The sequence below is a fragment of the Pristis pectinata genome, chromosome 1 (genome assembly GCF_009764475.1).
Source record: "Pristis pectinata isolate sPriPec2 chromosome 1, sPriPec2.1.pri, whole genome shotgun sequence".
In the NCBI taxonomy this organism is placed as follows: Eukaryota; Metazoa; Chordata; class Chondrichthyes; order Rhinopristiformes; family Pristidae; genus Pristis; species Pristis pectinata.
This window is the reverse complement of record NC_067405.1, coordinates 47,152,318-47,171,937: the sequence shown is the minus strand read 5'-3', so window position 1 is coordinate 47,171,937 and position 19,620 is coordinate 47,152,318. Positions and strand designations below refer to the sequence as shown.

General features: G+C 37.7%; 1 protein-coding gene across 2 annotated transcripts in view; it reads left to right on the top strand.

Annotated features, from left to right (window-relative positions):
• Positions 1–19,620, top strand: part of lnpa (limb and neural patterns a) — an 84,578-nt gene that overhangs the window by 12,785 nt on the left and 52,173 nt on the right. For both annotated transcript variants that reach the window (XM_052026822.1, XM_052026812.1), the window contains exons 3-6: positions 7,493–7,534; positions 12,414–12,601; positions 16,699–16,757; positions 16,866–16,906. In XM_052026822.1, the coding sequence (XP_051882782.1) occupies positions 7,493–7,534; positions 12,414–12,601; positions 16,699–16,757; positions 16,866–16,906 (330 nt within the window). The remainder of the gene's footprint in view (positions 1–7,492; positions 7,535–12,413; positions 12,602–16,698; positions 16,758–16,865; positions 16,907–19,620) is intronic.

Sequence of the window (19,620 nt, the reverse complement as noted above, 5' to 3'; positions counted from 1 at the left end):
GTTCAGGTGAGATGACAGCCAAAATAACCTAAATACCAGTTCCGAAGTGGCATAAGGATATATTTCCATGGATGCTATTTTCACTCTGTTGATTTCTTGGGTGAGAATTTTGCAGTGTGGGTTAAGGTGAAGTAGAATGAGCCTAAACTCACTCCACTTGGAAGTGGTATTAATCGGATATAAACCATTTTGAGGGCAATGACAGGATAGTTGTTGAAAGGCTACTTTCTCCAGCTGGAAGTAAAGAATGTGGAGGTGGGGAGGGAGGATTTGAGGAAAGTGGGTCACAGTCTCCATATGAGCATCAGCCATTTAGGCAATCTCTTCATGCGTTGTTATGAATCTTTTGGATTTTTGTGCCCAAGAGAGCTGTGGATGTTATTGAGTAAATTCAAGGCAGAGATGACAGGACATCAAGGGATTGCAGGATTGTGCAGGAAATAGATAACATAAAGGACGAGATGTGATATTGAATGGTGGAGCTTGTTCAAGGGGCTGCTTGTCCTACTCCTGCCTATATTTAAAGCTTTGTCAAAAAAAAGTGGGTTTTTTTAATCTCATTTTCTGTAATGCCTCCCTGGGTGTCAAATTTTGTTTGATAATGTTTTGCTGCTGCACCACAAGGCATTTTACCATGTTAAGCTGCTATATGAATATCACATTACAAAGAAAAGTAAAAAGAGGAGTAGGTCATCCAGCCCCTCAGGCCTGCTATGCCGTTCAACGAGGTCATGATTGATCTTCTACTCGATGCCACTTTCCTGTCCTTTATATCCCTTGATTCCTTTAATACCCAGAAATCTATCAATTTTTTCATTTGAATACAATCAATGACTGAACTTCCAGAGCATGCGGAAATAGAACATTCCAAAGAATTGCCATTTTGTTTGAAGTAAATAAATATCTCTTGAACCTAAATGGTCTGCCCCTTATTTCCAGATTGTGACTCCTAGCTCTCAACTCCTCAGCAAGGAAAAACATATTCCTGCATCTGCCCTCTTGAACTGACTTAAGAGTTTTGTATGTTTCAAGGAATTCATATCTCATTAACACCAGTGACTAGAAGCCTGGCCTCTCCTTGTATGATAGAGCTGCCATTTTGTTTTGTTTAGAGCTAATCTGGTAAATCTTCACTGCCCCCCCCGACCTCGCTCTCGCTTGCAAGTATATCCTGACTTGGGAAAAGAGACCAAGACTGCACGTGGTTTCACAAAAGCCCTACGTTACTGTTGTAAGATATCCTTGCCCTTGTACTCCAATCTTCTTGCAATAAAAACCAATGTGCCATTTGCCTTCCTTTCTTGCTGCACCTGTACATTTTTGCTGAGTGTATAACCCTACACTTTTCTACATTGTAGTCCATCTACCAAGTTGTTGCCCACTTACTTGGCCTGCCATTATCCCCTTGAAGCCTATTTGCATTGCATTTCAACTTGGAAATGTATTAAATCTCTTCAGCCAGTCCTTGAGTATGAGTAGTTGTGGTCCAAACATGGATCCTTGCAGCACCCCGATAGTCACAGCCTGCCAACCTGAGAAGTGCCTGTTTATTCCTACTGTTTTGTTACCCAGCTCTTAATCCATGCTGGTGTACTTTCCCAATTCCAGTGTGCTCTAACATTGTTCCCCAGTCTCTTGTGTGGGAGCTTTTCTTAAAAAAAATAATAATTCTGAAAATCCAAATAATACCACATTGATTCCTCCTCACTTACTCTAGTAGATGCATAGTCAAAAAGCTAAAATGGATGAGCCAAATGATAATTACCTTTTATATAAATCTGTGCTTCTGCTCAATTATATTTTCTAAATGTCTAGATATCACATTGTTTATAATAGATCCTAGCACCTTCCAGCTGCTGTTGTCAGGCTAACAGGTTGGTAATTCCCTGTTCTCTTAAATAATGGTGTAACATTTGCTACTCCAATCTGCAGGAGCCATTTCAGAATTTATAGAATTTTGGAAATGACAACTGCAACATTCATTTTAACTGCAGTCACCTCTTTCAAAATTCTGAGATATGGATCATCAGGTCCTGAGATTTATCAAGTTTCATGTTCATTTAACTTCAGTAGTTTTTTTTAACCTATGGTTATTTTCCTATATAGGTTTCTTTGTCATGCTTTGCTAAATTCTATTACACTCCCAATCTGCAGGCTTGATGCTTTTTCTGGCAACTTTTAAGCCTTTTCCTTGGGGTTAGTCCTATCTGTAAGTTCTCTTGTTATCCATGGTTGGACCACTTTTCCCTGTTGTATTTCTGGGCCTTTAGCGTAGTGGAGCTGAGCAGGTAAATGAATATATTTATTATTTATATTTTCTGTCACAACAAAACTTTTATTTTACTTTAATTTTTCTGCAACTGTGTTGCTTGTATGTTGAAATTTATTTACCTACCCCTTTTGTCCCAAGACTGGCTGATGTGTTAGAAAAAAGCATTTTTACAAAATGTACCTTTCACTAACTGTTCATTGGTTATTACCTATGTAGCATGTTTGCCCACAATAAAACTAAAATTTCCAACAGAATTCAATGATGACTCTTGGCCTTACTACTTGAGCCTGAGCAGTGACGTAAAATTATGGAAATTCACAGCAAAGGAGGTCATTTGGCCTCTTGTGTACATGGTAAAGAACAACTATTTGGCCTAATCATACTTCCCATCTCTTGGTTCATAGATATGCCAATTACAGCACTTCAAGTGCACATCCCAGTTGTTGCCTTCATAGGGCATGAAGACTTCTGGCTCTCCCAGCCTTTCTGGTAGAAAGTTTCAGACCCTCGCAACCCTCTCTGGTGAAAGCATTTCTCCCCATCTCAATTTCTACCTCTTCTGTTAAGATACTGTGTTTCTGCTTCTGAAACTTTGCCCTTTGGTCTCTTGCAGCTGTTCCAACTGTGGTATTTGGAAGAGCCATCTCATCTTTTTCTCAATAGAGCCTGCACAATATTCCTTTTTATATATTTCCAAGCTCCTTATAAATTTTGCTTGAATTGCTTCCAAACTTTTTACTCTAGATGGATTGTACTGTATGTATTAAGAAAACAAAACTGCTTGTTTGCCCTCTGTTTTCTTTGCCAATTTACTTAAAAATTTGTCCATTTATTACATAGCCTTCAACCAGTGGGAATAGTTTCTCATTTATTCTTGCTACAGAAAAAATGCAATTTTGACCATCTCCCTGTAAAATCCTCATAGCAGATGCATTTCAGAACTTGCCAAAGTTGTTGTTGTTGTGTAAGCCTTGATTGGGTTATCTTTTGAAGGTAACTTGACTCCTGAGCCTGACTTGAGCACCTCCGGCATGATTATTCTCAACACTGGTGCCCCATAAGGCTGTGTCCTTAGCCCCCTACTCTACTCCCTATACTCCCATGACTGTGTGGCCAGATTCTGCTCTATAAGTTTGCAGGTGATGCCACCATAGTGGGCAGTATCTCAAATAACCATGAGTCAAAGTAGAGGAAGGATATAGAGAGCTTGGTAACATGGTGTCATGTCAGCAAAATAAGAGCTGGTCATTGACTTCAGGAAAGGGGGCGGTGCACATGCTCCTGTCTGCGTCAACGATGCTGAGGTCGAGAGGTTGGGAGCTTCAAGTTCCTAGGAGTGAGCATGACCAATAGCCTGTCTTAGTCCAACCATATAGATGCTCACCAGCGCCTCTACTTCCTCAGGAGGCGAAAGAAATTTGGCATGTCCCCCTTTTTGATTTTTATCAATGCACCATAGAAGGCATCCTATCTGGATGCATCACGGGGCTTGGTATGGTAAGTGCTCTGCCCATGACCACAAGAAACTGCAGAGAGTTGTTGACACAGCTCAGCATATCATGGAAACTAGCCTCCCCTCCATGGACCCTGTCGATACCTCTCGCTGCCTCTGTAAAGAAGCCAGAATAATCAAAAACCCCACCCACCCTAGACATTCTCTCTTCTCCCTTCTTCCATCGGGCAGAAGATACAAAAGCCTGAAAGCACGTACCACCAGGCTCAAGGACAGCTTCTATCCCACTGTTATGAGACTATTCAATGGTTCCCTAGTACGATAAGATGGACTCTTGGCCTCATAATCTACCTTGATATGACCATGCACCTTTATTGTCTACCTGCACTGCACTTTCTCTGTAGCTGTTACACTTTATTCTGCATTCTGTATTGTTCTACCTTGTACTACCTCAATGCACTATGTAATGAATTAATCTGTTTGAACAGTATGCAAGACAAGTTTTTCACTGTACCTCAGTACATGTAACAATAATAAACCAATTCCAATTCGTGTCTGAAAACATGATCACAGAAAAGGTTACCAGATGTGTTTTTTCTCTTGTAGGGGGCAAGGAGGCCTTTTGTCGGCACAATTAACAGCCTTTAATTGAAGGTTAATTTAATGCATGGAGTCCAAATTGATGTTTTCTTGGTCAACGTGGCTTGGCTTTTTACTGATCAGCTGGTACCCATGTTGAAATTGGGTAGTTTGTCTTGCAACTAAATCATTTATTTAGATTGTGAATATAAGGTTTCACTATAATATGAAGCTGTGTTGATGCACTGTTATGTAAAAATATTTAAACCTGCATTTGTTTATGAAGTAGTGCAAAACTCCAGTTTTATCCATATTGCACAGAAGACCACTAAATAATTGAATTGATGCAGGCAAACTCTTAGACATTAGTCCAAAAAAGTTGTGGGATTTTGAAGGATGCAGAAAAAGATTTGATATTAAATGTTACAAGTGCTATAATTCTGGATTAAAATTGCTAACTAATGTGATCCCTGTGTTATGGGGGTGGGTGGTTGCGTTCATGGAAAATGGACTGTATCATGATTTTTCTGTAGTGCGAAGCCTTGTTGTCTGTGCAGGCGTACAGAAATGTCAGTTGAAGAAAAATTTGTTTTGATTTATGTGCTCTTATCACATAAATTCCATGAGTGAATTTTATTCTGTATCTCAATTTGAGTAGTGATTTGTCAGTTCTGTGGGAATTTGAGCCTAAATACTGTGTTTTGCTGAGGATAGGGATATTTGCATCATGTTATTTATAATTCATTTCTCTTTTTGTCATTTTGCCCCACGTATTTCCAATTTGAATTCCATTGTTTGCACTCAAAAATAGTAACCTATGTAAACATGTCACATATTCTCATGGCGTGAGAACGTAATTAAAGTTGTGTTTTGAATTTTGATTCTAACTTTGTGCATAGATATTTAAAGTCAAAGTATTAAAGTGCACCCCAAGTTAATGGGTAGCTATTTGATGTAAGAATGACCATGTACTGGAATGTTTAATAATGCTGGCATTTTTACAAGTGGTTGATCACAAGACAAGGGAGCAGAAGTAGGCCATTTGGCCCATCGAGTCTGCTCCAAAGAAAAGGGGGGTAAAAAAGAAAAGGAATGAGAAATGGGGGGGGGACAATGGGAAAAAAACTATTCTAACCCCAATTTCCAGCCTTATCCCCATATCCCTTGATACCTTGATTAATTGGATATCTATCTATCTCTTCCTTAAACGGCTCCAGTGATCTAGCCTCCACTGCTGTACGTGGCAAGGAATTCCATAAATTCACTACCCTCTGGCTAAAGAAATTTCTCCTCATCTCTGTTTTAAACCTGTACCCTCTAATTCTAAGATTGTGCCCTCTGGTCCTGGACTCACTCACCAAGGGAAACAGCTTGGCCACATCTACTCTGTCCAGTCCTTTCAACATCTTAAATGTTTCTGAGGTCCCCTCTCATTCTTCTATACTCCAGTGAGTACAGTCCAAGAGCCAACAAATGCTCATCATATGTAAGCCCTTTCATTCTGGGAATCATCCTCTTAAATCTCCTCTGAACCCACTCTAACATCAGCACATCCTTCCTAAGATATAAGGCCCAAAACTGTACACAGTATTCCAAATGAGGCCTCACTAGTGCCCCATAGAGCCTCATCAACACTTCCTTACTTTTATACACTATACCTTTCGAAATGAATGCCAACATAGCATTCGCTTTCCTTATTGCCAATCCGACCTGGTGGTTAACCTTTAGGGCATCCTGCACGAGTACCCCCAACTTCTCTATCCATGTTTTCATACTTGTTGTGTTTATGTTACAGTCATAATCCATAATTTGATACCAACACAATGATCCATTTTTAATGTTCCATTCTCAGCAAGCTGCTTGGGCAAATAACAAGATGCGAAAGGAGGAAGGATTTGCTGCATAATTTAAATTTGAGAAATGTTATTACTTCATGTTATTGGGTATTTTCTTTGTGGAGATACTCAACAGGTCAGGCAGCATTGGTGGTGAAGAATTAATGTTTGGGCTGATGAGCTTTCATTGGACTTGGCAGGTCAAGTACCATAATGTATTTTCATAAATGTTTTTATTTCAGATTTTCAGCATGCACTATATTTTTCTTGTGTTCTGTTGGTGTGACTAGTTTTTCAACAAACATCAAAAAACAATACATTCATATACAGTAAAACTGGTAATCCAGCACCCTTAGCACTTTGGTGGCTGACTTCCTGATTTTTTTTTTCCAAACTGTTGGATTTACTCCTAATAATACCCAGAACTTTCACTTTTTTTGCATGTTACATCATATAATCAATTTTCTAGTGCACAGTGAGTTTAAAAGGAGCTGAAAATATACAAGCACCCTGACTCTTACCTGTGTCCCATATTCCTGGGTCCAGCTGCACACCCAGCCTGTGGTCTCAGCCACATTCCAGATCCCTGGTTCTGGTTGCGCTCTGAACCCCTGGACCACATTCTAGACTACTGAGTGAGCTAGGTGCCGAATTATAAGGATTTCTGAACAATTGGATGCTGGATTATCAGAGTTTTACTTTAATATCATAAATACAAAATAAATCCATGCAAATGTTCTGTGGGAAATGTCTTAGAGTGGTGGCAGTTATATTTTGGATTTTAGTTCTATAGATTTTCTTTTTCTTGCAGAATTTAAGTTCTTTGTGGCAGCATGGACAATTTTTCTGAGTGCATATGTACACTTTTCCACTTTGTCTTGTGATGGTAAACATGGTGTTAATAAAAGTTGAATATACGCCCTAAATCAAGAATTAACATCCATAAACAATACTTGCTGCTTTTAAATTGTGTTAACTTAATTATCCTGGAAGGTATGGATATGATGTCCTTTTCATTTGTGCAGTATACTATTCATTTTATAAAGCTTGTTGTATTATTATTACATATCAAAATTACCTAGTTAACATCCATGTACATTCTTGATTCTATTCCATCACAAAAATATTAATATCTTTATTCATTGGGTGACTTGCCTTCAAATCCAAACCAACTGCTGAGGGGTCCCGCCTAGTGTAAAAGGAGCATAAACTTTTATAGTAATGAACTATATAAATAGCGTATTTATCTTTTGGACACATTTGTAGGAACATATTTTTGTATTTCTTTTGGATACAATTGTATGAATATGTGCTTTTGTATTTTTACATATCTTTTTTTTATCTTTAATGCAGGCAAAGCCTTCCACTGTAGAAATATTGGAAAAAATTGACAAGGTACAATCTTTCATTTTATCATTTTTTAATGTAAATGGTACAGTGGTGATGTAGTGGTTACTAACTGACAAGCAATCCAAATCCTGGAATTCAAATCTCAACCAGCAGCTCTAGAATTTGCATTCGGTCAATAATCTGGAATTAAAATAAAATTAAGTAATGATGTCCACAAAAATAGTGGATTGTCATCCAAAAGAAACCACATCCAGTTCACTGATATTCTTCCAGGGAGGTAATTTTCCATCCTTGCCCAGTCTAGCTCAAGTGTGATTGCAGACCTATCAATATGGTTGACTCTGAAATGGCTTAGCAAGCCAATCAATTCAAAGGCAATTGGGGTTGGTCAATATATGTCCTTGCAGTGAAGCCCACATCTTGGTTTCATTGTTGTTTTGATTTTGTGACTCGCAATAAGTTATGAAACTGAATTTAGTAAACCTGTTATGGGTTAATAGTAGAAAATATGAAAGTTACTCTTTGTCATTTAAAACTGTGCTCATTTGCTTTTGGTCTTCAGGCCTATTTGAGTAGAGCAGCAAGTGATTAGCTTGTGAAATATCACAAAGTTCACAAATGAAATGTCGCTGATAGGTTATGATATGGATATAAAATTAGTCCAACTCAGTCCAGTGGACTGTCAGATCATCCATTCACCAAAGTATACCAGACAATATTGCTTCGTATCTCCACTTTGAGTTTGGAGATTGTGCTGAAATCAATCATTCTTTTATTTGGGTTCTCTTTTAAAAACCATTTCTTCAAAAGTGCTTGGGGAGAGAAAATTTTGGGTTTTCACCAAAAATTGTTTATGTATAGAAAACAAGACAAATAAGATTTTAGGTGACATTATGCAAATAAGAAAAGCTTTTGAGTTTTATTGTTCTATACTATTGTTTAGACCCACCTTATCAATTATTAAGACATTAATGCTCTTGAACACAATTTAAAAAAAAATAAAATGGAGAGTAGTCAAACTTCAAACAATGTTGAAAAGAAGCTTTGGTGAAGCAACGAAATTTAGCTTGCTGGATTTGCAGTTGTTTTAGTGCTAATGAAGTTAGGTTGCAGAAACAGCTGATATTATAATAGAAGAGATTGCCATTTAACAAGTGTAAAAAAAAAAGGCTTCAGCTTCATCTATTTATAATTTGCGGTGGAGCATCCACAAATCCTAGGAAATATTGGGAGGAAACCTCAAGTAATTATGAAGAACTCTGAATGTAGCTAAACCTGAGATGCAGTTACTAGAGAAAGTAGGAAAGCCCACATGTGTTATTTTTTAAAAAAATGTGTATCTATATAATTATACATGCATGCATAATCAGTGGATCTAAATGTCTTTGTGTTTACCTACTGGATTGTGATTAGTAGTACTAAGTGGGGATGACAGAAAATGATTTTGTGGTTGGTTTGGTGATCTTTGGGTATTTGGTAACTTGTTTAGTGAATCAAGCTGGTTTTTGGTGGTGAGAAGTAGGCTGTGATAGAAATTGAAAGTGAGGATAAGAATTTTACAGTGAAAACCTTGGTGAAAGGGAAACAGTATATTTCTACAGATAAGGATAATGGCTAAGCAGGATTTGGTGTTGTTTGAAATGCAAGCAAACAGAGTTTGGGTTAATGGAAAATGAGAGTTAGCCAGGAAGAATTAGTTGGCTCTGTGGGTAACAAAAGAACGAGTGAGGTTTACAGTAACAAGTATGCTGACACAGAGAGCCCATGTCTTGGGGTTCTTTGGAGTGGATGTTTAACTTGGGATCTAAGACCACAGGGTTGAAGACAATATGGCCCAGGATTATGGCTAGGGAAGAGCAGTTGGGGAGGGAACAGAGTTTTGACAAGAACTCAAAATTATAACTCTGGTCTTCCCATTGTTTGAGCTCACCAGAACTGGAAGCTGGAAAATAATTGGAATAGAAGTAGTTAAGGTCAAAATAGGTGCTTCTGAAATTAAACAGACTGTTGTAACTCTATGATTAGAATCTTGATGTCATATCTTTGTGGGACTAATTTGTGATTGGTAATAAGGGCTAATACTAGATCTTTGGGGACTGGAGTAAACAGTAAGCAGAAAGAGAATAATTGAAAGAAATTCTTTGGAACAGGCTGATAGCAAAAGGTGGAACCAGGTTAATATAGCTCCACTCAGCTGGACAAAGGAGGATAATAGTATGATTAATTGTCAAATGTCAGTGAGACATCAAGAACAATGAGTAGTGGTTGTGGAATGAGGTTAGAGGAAGTAATTTGTCTTGACTGTGGGTTCTTTTAAGTGCTGTGGTGGGGCCAAAAACCTGATTGCATAGGTTGCAATAATGGGCATTGATTTAGGAGGTGACATTTTCAAGAACTTTAGAGAGCCAGGAATGTTGGAGATGCCCTACTGTGCTTCCAAATTGTAGCCTTGAGTTTTTTTTTAAATAGAAAAATGAAGGGGTGGAGCAGAACCAGAGGAGAGGAAACCACTTATTTGTGAGAGTACAGAAGTTAGGTGATCAATTGCTTATGGACTCTGAGAAGAGAGTGCAGTATGATACATGAGAGAGAGAAAAGAATTTGTACCTTGGACACAAACCTTGATGGAAATTTGGAAGGATAAAGGGAAGGAAGAATATGATTAAAACCAGCTGAACAATATCAATTATAGTAATAATCAAGACCATAAGCTTCTTACACTTGTGTGGAGGCAAGGGAGACTAGTTCCTGATAGTGAAGAAAAGAAACTTGATTATTTTTTTTCCATTCTGGGATATCCCAAGAGTAGTGAGCAGCTTTGCCAGATAGGAGAGGGGCTTGACGTGGTCCTGCCAGACCTGATGATGAATGACTAAAACATTTGTGTGTTGTTTAAATTGAGGTCTACACTCAGTGGCTTAATGTGTGGATAGATCAGTTTGCCCTTGACACCTTGCCCAAGAAGAGGGAATACAAACTAGAAAAATATCCAGAAATTTAAAGAAAAATGGATTAAATCATAGAATTTTTTTTGTCCTTCCCCTGTATTCTTCCACACCCTCACTCATGCCCTCAATGTGCTGGTCAATAATATAAGCAAAATAATTACTTGCTGTATTGAAGAACCCCGTTGGGAATTCAACATGAACTCTTGCAACTTTGCTACTGTTTAAAGAAAGTGGTAGGGAAATTTGTTATGGGTGGGGAGGAAGGAGTGGATAAAGATGAATGAAAGTGCACAAGGAAGAAGAAAATGAACATGCATGAGCTGCATGTTACTGTGGTATGAAAGGTTGAAAATGATGAAACCAGGAAGGGGAAAGAATCACCAGAATGAGGTTGCAACATTGAATTTTCAGTTTTCGATAAGCTATTTGTTAGGTCCTCTTTTGCAGATGAGGGGGCAATATGTACTTGAGGGAATTTGAAATACATTGGAACAGAAAATAGTTCCTTTAATCAACTCTAAAATAAAATTTGTGTAACTTTTAATTTTGATGCACCTCCATTTACAATTATTATTTTAGATAGTATACCGTTTCCATTTTCTCTAATTTAAGAATGCTGCAATCACAACTGTGGTAACAGTCCTTTCTTTTCTATTTGCATCCTTTATCATGCCCATCTTCATCCAATGTCTGCTGTCTAGCCAAGTGAATTTACTTGTTCTATTTTTATTTATCAAATTATTGTGTAGGAATTGTCTGCAATAGTTTTTTTTATTCTACTCCTGTACTACTACTATGAGCTCTCCAATGATTTACTCGATGGTTCTTTATTGCTTAAAAGCATGCTAACCTTCGGCAGCATCTTCCAAAGATGCTTCAGGTTTCACACGTACACTGATGATCCCATCTCTATCTCACCTCTACCACTCTGGATCACTCTAATATCTCAGATTTGTCATGCTGATTATCTGTTAGTGTTGAGTGAGTAGATATTTGTTAAAACTAACTATAGGAAGACTGAAGTTATTGTTTTTTGGTCCTTGCCAGAAATGTAGCCCCCGGCCTTCATTCCCATTCCAGGAAATCATATAAAGCTAAGTCAGACTGCTTGTGTTTTGTTTTGTAGAGCTTTGTTTTACTTGCATGTTTGCTCCATGAAGGCAGATTACTTCCACTAATGTTATAATCAGTTACTGACTTGTGTTTTGCTAGAACCGTCATCCATATCTTATCTCTAGAATGGGCTATTACAATGCTCGCCTGGCCAACCTCGCATCTTCCACCCTGTATAAAATTGTGTTCATTCAAACCTTTGCAGCTTGGACCTGGGCTTGCAACAAGGCTCATTTAATAATCGTGCCTGTGCATGCCGATCTATGCTTGGACAGCTCATCAATTTTAAAATCTTCATCTTTATGTCAATCCACTCCATGTTTATGTCCCAGACCGTCTCAATTACTTCCAGCTTTGCAAGCTACCTAGATATCTCTGATCCTCTAATTTTGTCCCCTTGGGCGTGCTTAATTTTACTTGCTCTACAACTGATGGCCTAAGCTGTCTCAGACTGATGCTCTATAATTTTATTTCTAAAGTGTACTCCACGTTCCTTTTCCATTCGTGCCCCACTCCCACCTCCCTGGATTCCCTATTTTCCCCCTTGCATCATAGATGTAAGTTTTAATTTAATTAAAACAACAAATATATTTTTGAAAAGTTAGATTGCCAGATGTTGTGATGTAGAATATTTTAAGTGTGCATTGGAAAAATTACAAGAGATTATCTTTTATTAGGAAAATTTCAGTACATTTGACAGGGAGTGGTGGGACTGCTCAAGTCTAATAGTACTTTTGGCACCAACAAAGATGTCAATTAGTACCTCTTTGTATATTACACTTTGATCCAGTCATCTGGAACAAACATTTTGGTGCATATTATGTTGAGTACAATAAACTGAATTTAGTTGTTTCTATTTATAGGAAATAAATACATTAGAAGAATTCAAGGAAAAGAATCAAAGACTTCAAAAGATCTGGGTTGGAAGACTGGTACTCTATTCATCCACTCTCTATATCGTAGCCTTTATAATTGTGTACTTATGGTGTTTTCCGGAAGAATGGACTGCACGACTAACCTTGGCACTTCCAGGATTTTTATTTCCTTTATTGTAAGTAATTATTGTTGGTTCAAATAGTTTGAAGAAAGGCATCTTGATTGTCTCTTTTGTTTTTATTGGTGCAACTTAAAATGATGTATAGTTAGAAAGGATGTTGTATTACACTAATGCTCAAGCCCATAAATGAATACCTGTTAATTGAATAGCTCATTGCATAAATTAAAGCATAGTTTTCAAAAAAAAAACAAACTAGGTTTAAGTAAATTGAAATGTTACTATCTGCAGCTGGGTCATTACATTCTTGCTGTTGGTCTCTTTCAAATCATAGTTGCCCAGATCATTTAAGATGATTACATAAGACTACTGCATTCAGTCAAGGCATTGTTGAACTTGTAAAAAAAAATCATTGCAATATTCTTTGTCTTATGCCAGCTAATTTAATTTTCTGGAAAGCTTATCACATGGTTCCTGTATCGAGGCTTCTCATCACTGTTATTTACATGGTTCTACACACTTGTAAATGCTTATATAATTAAGTTTGAACTATTTTTCTGAACAAGGTTATGTCAAATCAGTTTGGGTTTTGTCAGAGGAACTCTGCTCCAGATGTCATAATGGCCTTTATCCAAATAGGGACAAAAAAGCAGAGTGTGACTGCCCTTTAAGGCAGGGTTTATTGAGTGAGCTGCCAAGGAGGACAAATAAAACTGTAGATAGTGGGAATTGGGGAATTCCCTCCATTAGCTGAAGTTCTAACTGAAAAAGGGAAGATGATTGCTGAAGGCCAATCATTACAGCTACATGAGCTGCTTTGGGCCCACTTTTCTTCAGTTGCCTCCTCCTAAACCTTTCCTCTGTAATGTGACCAGTAATGGTACAATTTTCTGTTGATTGCAATGTTTGGTTCTAGTTTTAGTTCTACAGGGACTGAAGCAAGAGCTGAACAATGTTTCAGATCTGACCAGATGTGTGAGGCAACATTTGCTGCACACAGGTGCCAAGCAATTATAATCCCAACCACCTCTCCTTGATAGTTATAATTGTCGTCAACATCCTGGTGATCACCATTTGATGATTTAACAATCAGCTACACCAATATTATACCACATGTGCAGGTCAGGGCTCTGTATTTTGAAGGAAGTGACTCATTTCTTTGCTCTCCAGAACCCTTCCAATATCTACAAGATACAAGGCACTGTTGTGATGAAATACTTTCCATTGAATTTGGTTCTAACAACAGTCAGTTTGATATTATTTTGGGCAATCTTATTGGTAGCCCATCCACCACCTTAAATATTCATTCTCTCCAGTATTAGGAAAAAAACTGCAGTGTGTGCCATTTACAAATGCAGCAACTTCAAGGTATTTTTTTTGCTTTAGCACTTTCCATACTTGAACTCTGCAGTTACAGAAAGAAAAGACGGCAAGTGCATGGGAACCCAACCAGTGCCAAGTTTTCCTACAAATTGAACCATTATGATTTGAGTATTTTGTTTTCATTTCTACTGCGCAAACTCCTGGAATAACACAACTGGAGTACCTTTATCGTATAGTGGTTCAGGAAGATTCCTCAGCATCACCTTTTTAAGGTTAATTAGTGATGAGCAATAAATTTTGAATGCTTTCAGATATTCCCATATGTTGTGAATAAATCAAAACGCAAACATCTAAGATTTAGATTTGACAGAGCAGACTATTTCACTTAATGTATCTGGTACAATGGACCTTTTTTTTGAAGTAGTGTAGAGGCAAGCTTGTATTTTGTAATCCAAGTGAATTTAACATTTTCTTTAAATCACCACGGACTGCAGAATGTTTTTTTTCTTATTTAGTTTTCAAAAGAATCTTTCCTGCAAGGCATCTCTAATCTTTTATATTTGGAAGTAAAGCAAGGTCTTGTTTTAATCCAAGGTCTTGTTTTTATCTAAGCTCTTTATTGTAAGGTATTATAACTGTTAGCAATTTTGTTGTTTAGGTTTATTATATACATAAATAGTGAATGTATTGGACAGTAACCAGAATTCTCCCCAGTGACAACTATTTTCATCAACCTTCCAAGATGTGGCAATTTACTATTTATTCCTTCTCTCTACTTCAGTCTGAGGTTCTGAGAAATATGTGCCTTCCACGGGTTTAATAGCAGCATCTACTGCTCGCCACTAGCTACATTTCTTTGGAGTAAGAATTGATATTTCTCATGTATGGGTAACTATGAATTTATTGAATTAATCTTGACCTTGGAATAATGACATTTTCTGTCTTGTATAAAGAGTGAGGATTGAGGATGATCTAGGTAGATATATAACTTGCCATGTGTACCCTCTGGTTTAAAGTTTTTGATCCATTTCCATGAGTGTGCCAAACACTAGAACACGTGGCTCTCAGTGCAAAGCATGAATTATATCTTCAGTATTTGAATAAGCCTTATTCATTCAGTTTGAGAAATCTTCTTTTGTTTTTGGATAAATGTAAGTGATTGGATAATTATGACATCCAGAAAATCTTTTGGTCTTGACCATTTGCCCTGTTATGAGCACACACTTTAAGAGGAATAGGTTGTTTCAACCATTGAGCCTGCTCTGCCAATCATTAACATCATGGTTGATATTGTAATTTCAATGCCCCATTCCTGCCCATCCGCACTAATCTTTCATGCCCTTGCTTATCAAGAATCCATCTAACTCTACCTTAATGTTCAAAACTACTTCCACCACCCTTTGAAAAAGAGCGTCCCAGAGTCTTAAGACATTCAGAGGAAAAAAAAATTACCTTGTCTGTCTTTAACAGATGGCCCCTTTAAACTGCTAATGCATTAAAAATTTTTAAATGGGACCATTAACACAGTACTCCCAATGTGGTCTCATGAATGTCCTATGTTCCTAACATTCCTACTTCTGTATTCATTTCCTCTTTCAATAAACAATTACTAATTGTATTTGCTCATGAACCTGCTTGCAAATAATGCTCCAGGACACCCTGCAAATAATGCATCTCTGCATCACAGCTCTGTAAACTTTCACCATTTTGATATTTTTATTTTTCCTGCCAAATTGGGCAATTTCACATTTTTCTTATGTTATACTCTTTATCAGAACGTTACAAGTTTGCTTAACGTATTGTATCTCTTTATGGCCTCCTTGCATCTTTTTCACATCTTTATGTCATCAGCAGATTTAGCATCCATAGCTTTGCTGCATTTATCCAAATCGTTTAGCACCCATAACTTCGCTGCCTTTATCCAAATTGTAAAGATTGAGGACTCAGGATTGATTCCTATTGCACACCATTTTTGTACATTGCCAAGCAGAAACAGACTAGCTTATGCCTACTGTTTCTGATTAGCCAATCTGTCTTCTCTCCATGCCTGTACATTGGAGCTTTTATTTTCTGTTATGGCTTTGTCAGACACCTTTTGGAAAGTGCTGTATGGTGCATCTATGGGTTCCCCTTTATCCACAGCACATTCACTGCTTCAAAAAAAAACTCCAATAAATTGGGCAAACGTGCTTTCCCTTGTACAAACTGATTTTTTTTCTTACTTTGAATTTATCCAAGTAGCCTACTATAATGTCTAATAACTCCTTTAAATGTTTATGCAATAACAGATGTTAAACTAACTGGCTCCCCCTTTTTTGAAAAAAATAGATACATTTATTAATTTGCAATCTAGTAGTAGCTTTGCTGAATCTGGGGACTTTGGGGAAAATTAGAACTAAATCATCAACAATCTCACCAAATTATTTTCCCTCATTTCCCCATTCTAATAATGGATCTTTGACCTGAAATATCAACTGTTTCTCTTTCCACAGATGCTGCCTGGTCTGCTGAGTGTTTCCAGCATTTTCTGTTTTCATTGAGTTGCCAGTATCTGCAGTTTATTTGTCTTTAAAAAAAGGATCTTCTTAGTTGATATAAGACCCCAGAATGAAGTTCATCAGGACCAGTGACTTGTCAGCTTGTAGCTTCAATTAGATACTGTTCAATCTAATGTTTCTTCCAGAAGATTCTGCCCATTTAAATTAATAGGAAAATTCCTTTATTATATCCCAGTGAGTTACAAGATCCTTTTGTTTAAATTTGTTTTTTTATGCCTGATCTTTTCCACCCCATTTGTATGCATGTCTCACACAGCTTGTGTTTATTTTTAGGGTCTGGTTGATAAGAAAAGTTTTGATTTGGTTATTTTGCAGAAGAACTGAAAAGAACAGTGAGTTTTGTTTTTGCATCTTGGAATATACAGTCCTTTTAAAATGCAACATTTTTAGCACTAGATTTGCCATGAAAACTATGATTAACTGTTAACATTTCACTACAGGTGAAGCCCTAGAAGATTTAAAAATACAAAAGAAGAAGATAGTAAGTAACACTAAAATGATTTTCTATTCTTGAATCTTCCTTTGAAACCATGTCACTTTAGAGTCACTTGCTGTCCTGGTTATCAACTTAGGGTGATTATACGTAGAAAGCCACCAGATGGTTTATAAGCCAGTAATGGTAAATTTTCTTGTTAATCTCTGTTAACAGGGTATAAACTGTAACCTAAGCAATGTTTTGGCATATAGTGTGTGTGTGTCGATTAGTATATCGAGAATTTAACTGGTTCTTGACTGCTTTTTTTTAAAAAAAAAATTGCTTGCCAGATTTAAACAGCAATGGTCCTGCTATTAGGCTGATAATCAACATGTTCCCACACATTAGGTTATCCTGAAGATATCATCAACCATGATTGTCCACAAAGAAAATAAATCAATTTAACACTAAAGCAAGATAAGTGGGAGAAAAAGTGGAGTAAATTTGCCATTTTTAAAAGCAAAGAAATTGTAGTGCAAGATTAATACTTTTTGAATAGAATTTTTTACTATTAGATTTTGTCTTTCATTTGAATGAGAAATTTGGGGGTATTGTGATTAAAAGTGAGTAACCATGGGAGAAAAAGCTAAGCGTTTAACTGAACGATTGATCATATATTGGATTGATCTCTCAGTAGTTTTATAGTGGATGACATATATGTACTTGTGGTTCCACTTGTCACATTGTTTGTAATTTCAGTTTACTTAAATGGAAAAATGTTGTTATAATGAACATTGTTAGAGTTGCATTTGTCACCCGCTTGCACGCAAGTGCCCAGCTGTTGTGTTTATCTTGTAAATTGCAAAATCTGTTTCAAATACTGCAAGAATGACTGAATATTCTGTTTTAGTGGAATTATTTTGTTGGATTGATTCACTTAGTACTTGGATACTGGTCTCATAAAACTACCAAGCCCAATTAGGTCATGGATATTACCAGTGCAATAGCTCTGCTTAGATTGTAGATAGTTAGATTCATGAAACAGGCCCTTCAGCTCAACTTGTCCACGCCAACAATATGCCTATCTAAGCTAATCCCACGTCTGCATTTGGTCCATATCCCTCTAAATCTTTCCTATCTAGGCACCTGTCCAAATGTCTTTTAAATTTTGTAATTGTACCTGCCTCTATCACCACCTCTGGTAGCTCATTCCATTTACTGACCACCCTCTGTGGGGAAAAATCTTGCCCCTTGAATCCCCTTTAAATTCTTCTCCCTCACCTTCAAGCTATGCCCTTTAGTTTTAGACTCCTACCCTGGGAAAAATACTGTGACTATCTACTCTATCTATGCCCCACATAATTTTACAAATATCAAAGGTCATCCCTCAGTTTCCCCTTCACCAGGGAAAACAGTCCCAGCAAAATCCAATCACTCCTTGTAACTCAAGCCCTCCAATTCAGCCAATATTCCTGTCAATCTTGTCTGCACCCTCCCTAGCTTAATCATATCTTTCCTGTAGCATGGTGATTAGAACTGAACACAATACTCCATATGCAGCCTTAGCAACAGTTTGTGCAGCTGTAACATAACGTACCAACTCCTATACTCAGTGCCTTGGCCAATGAAAGCAAGCATGCCATATGCCTCCTTCACCACTGCGTGCTTGTGTCACCACTTTTAGCAAACTATGCACTTAAAGATCTCACTATTCAATAACACTCCCAAGGGCCCTTCCATTCATTGTTAGCCCTGGCCTGGGGTGCCTTCCCAAAATGCATCACTTTGCACTTGAGTTAAATTCCATCTGCCATTCTCTTGTCCACTTTACCAGTTGATCTAGATCATTTTTGTTACCTTGGACAACCTTCTTCACTGTCCACTATACCACCAATTTTGGTGTCACCTGCCAAGTTTCTATTCATGCTACCTACATTACCTTCCAAATCATTAATGTATATGAAAAATAAAGGACCTACCACTGATCTTTGCAGCATTGCACTGGTTACAAGTCTCTGATCTGAAAAGCAGCCCTCCACTACCACCCTCTGCCTCTTACCACCAAGACAATTTTGTATCCAATTGGTTCTCTCACCCTGGATCCCATGTATTCTGACCTTCTGGACTAGCCTCCATGTAGAACCATGTCAAAGGCCTTGCTAAAGTCCTTGTAGACAACGTCCACAGCTTTGTCCTTCTCACTGCTTTTGGTCACCTCAGCTGACTGCACTTAGTTTGAGGTTGGCTTTGATAGTTCAAGAGGGAAAGAGGTATGGTTCTGGGGACATTCGTGAAACTCCAGGGTTAGGTGATTGAAAGTGAGACTTCAGCAAGACTTTGAAAGAGGTAATTTTGTCAATCTTCACTGTTTAGTTGGAGCATGGTATTTACAGGATTAACCGAAGGCGTGAAGAACTTCAAGGCCACTGAGGAAAATGCCTCTCACAGTTATTGAGATTAATGCAAAATCAAGGTGGGATTTAAAGGCAAGGATAAGGGTGCAGGATGATTCATCTGAGCCTGGAGGTGAGGCCCAAATTTGATGCAGACTGTATTGTTTTTGGATGAATTGTAGTTTTGTGGAGACGAAGCTGGAAGGAGAGTGTAGGCAAAGCAGAGATTAGAGAGGAATGAAATGGGGGGGGGGAGGTGGAGAAAGCTGTAGAAATGAAAAATTAATGTGGGAAATGGTTCAGTTGAGATGGCAGGCAAATTAAACAATGGTTGTGGCAGATGTCAAAACAGCAGAAGTGTATCAGAAGGTGAAGCAGTTGATGGAG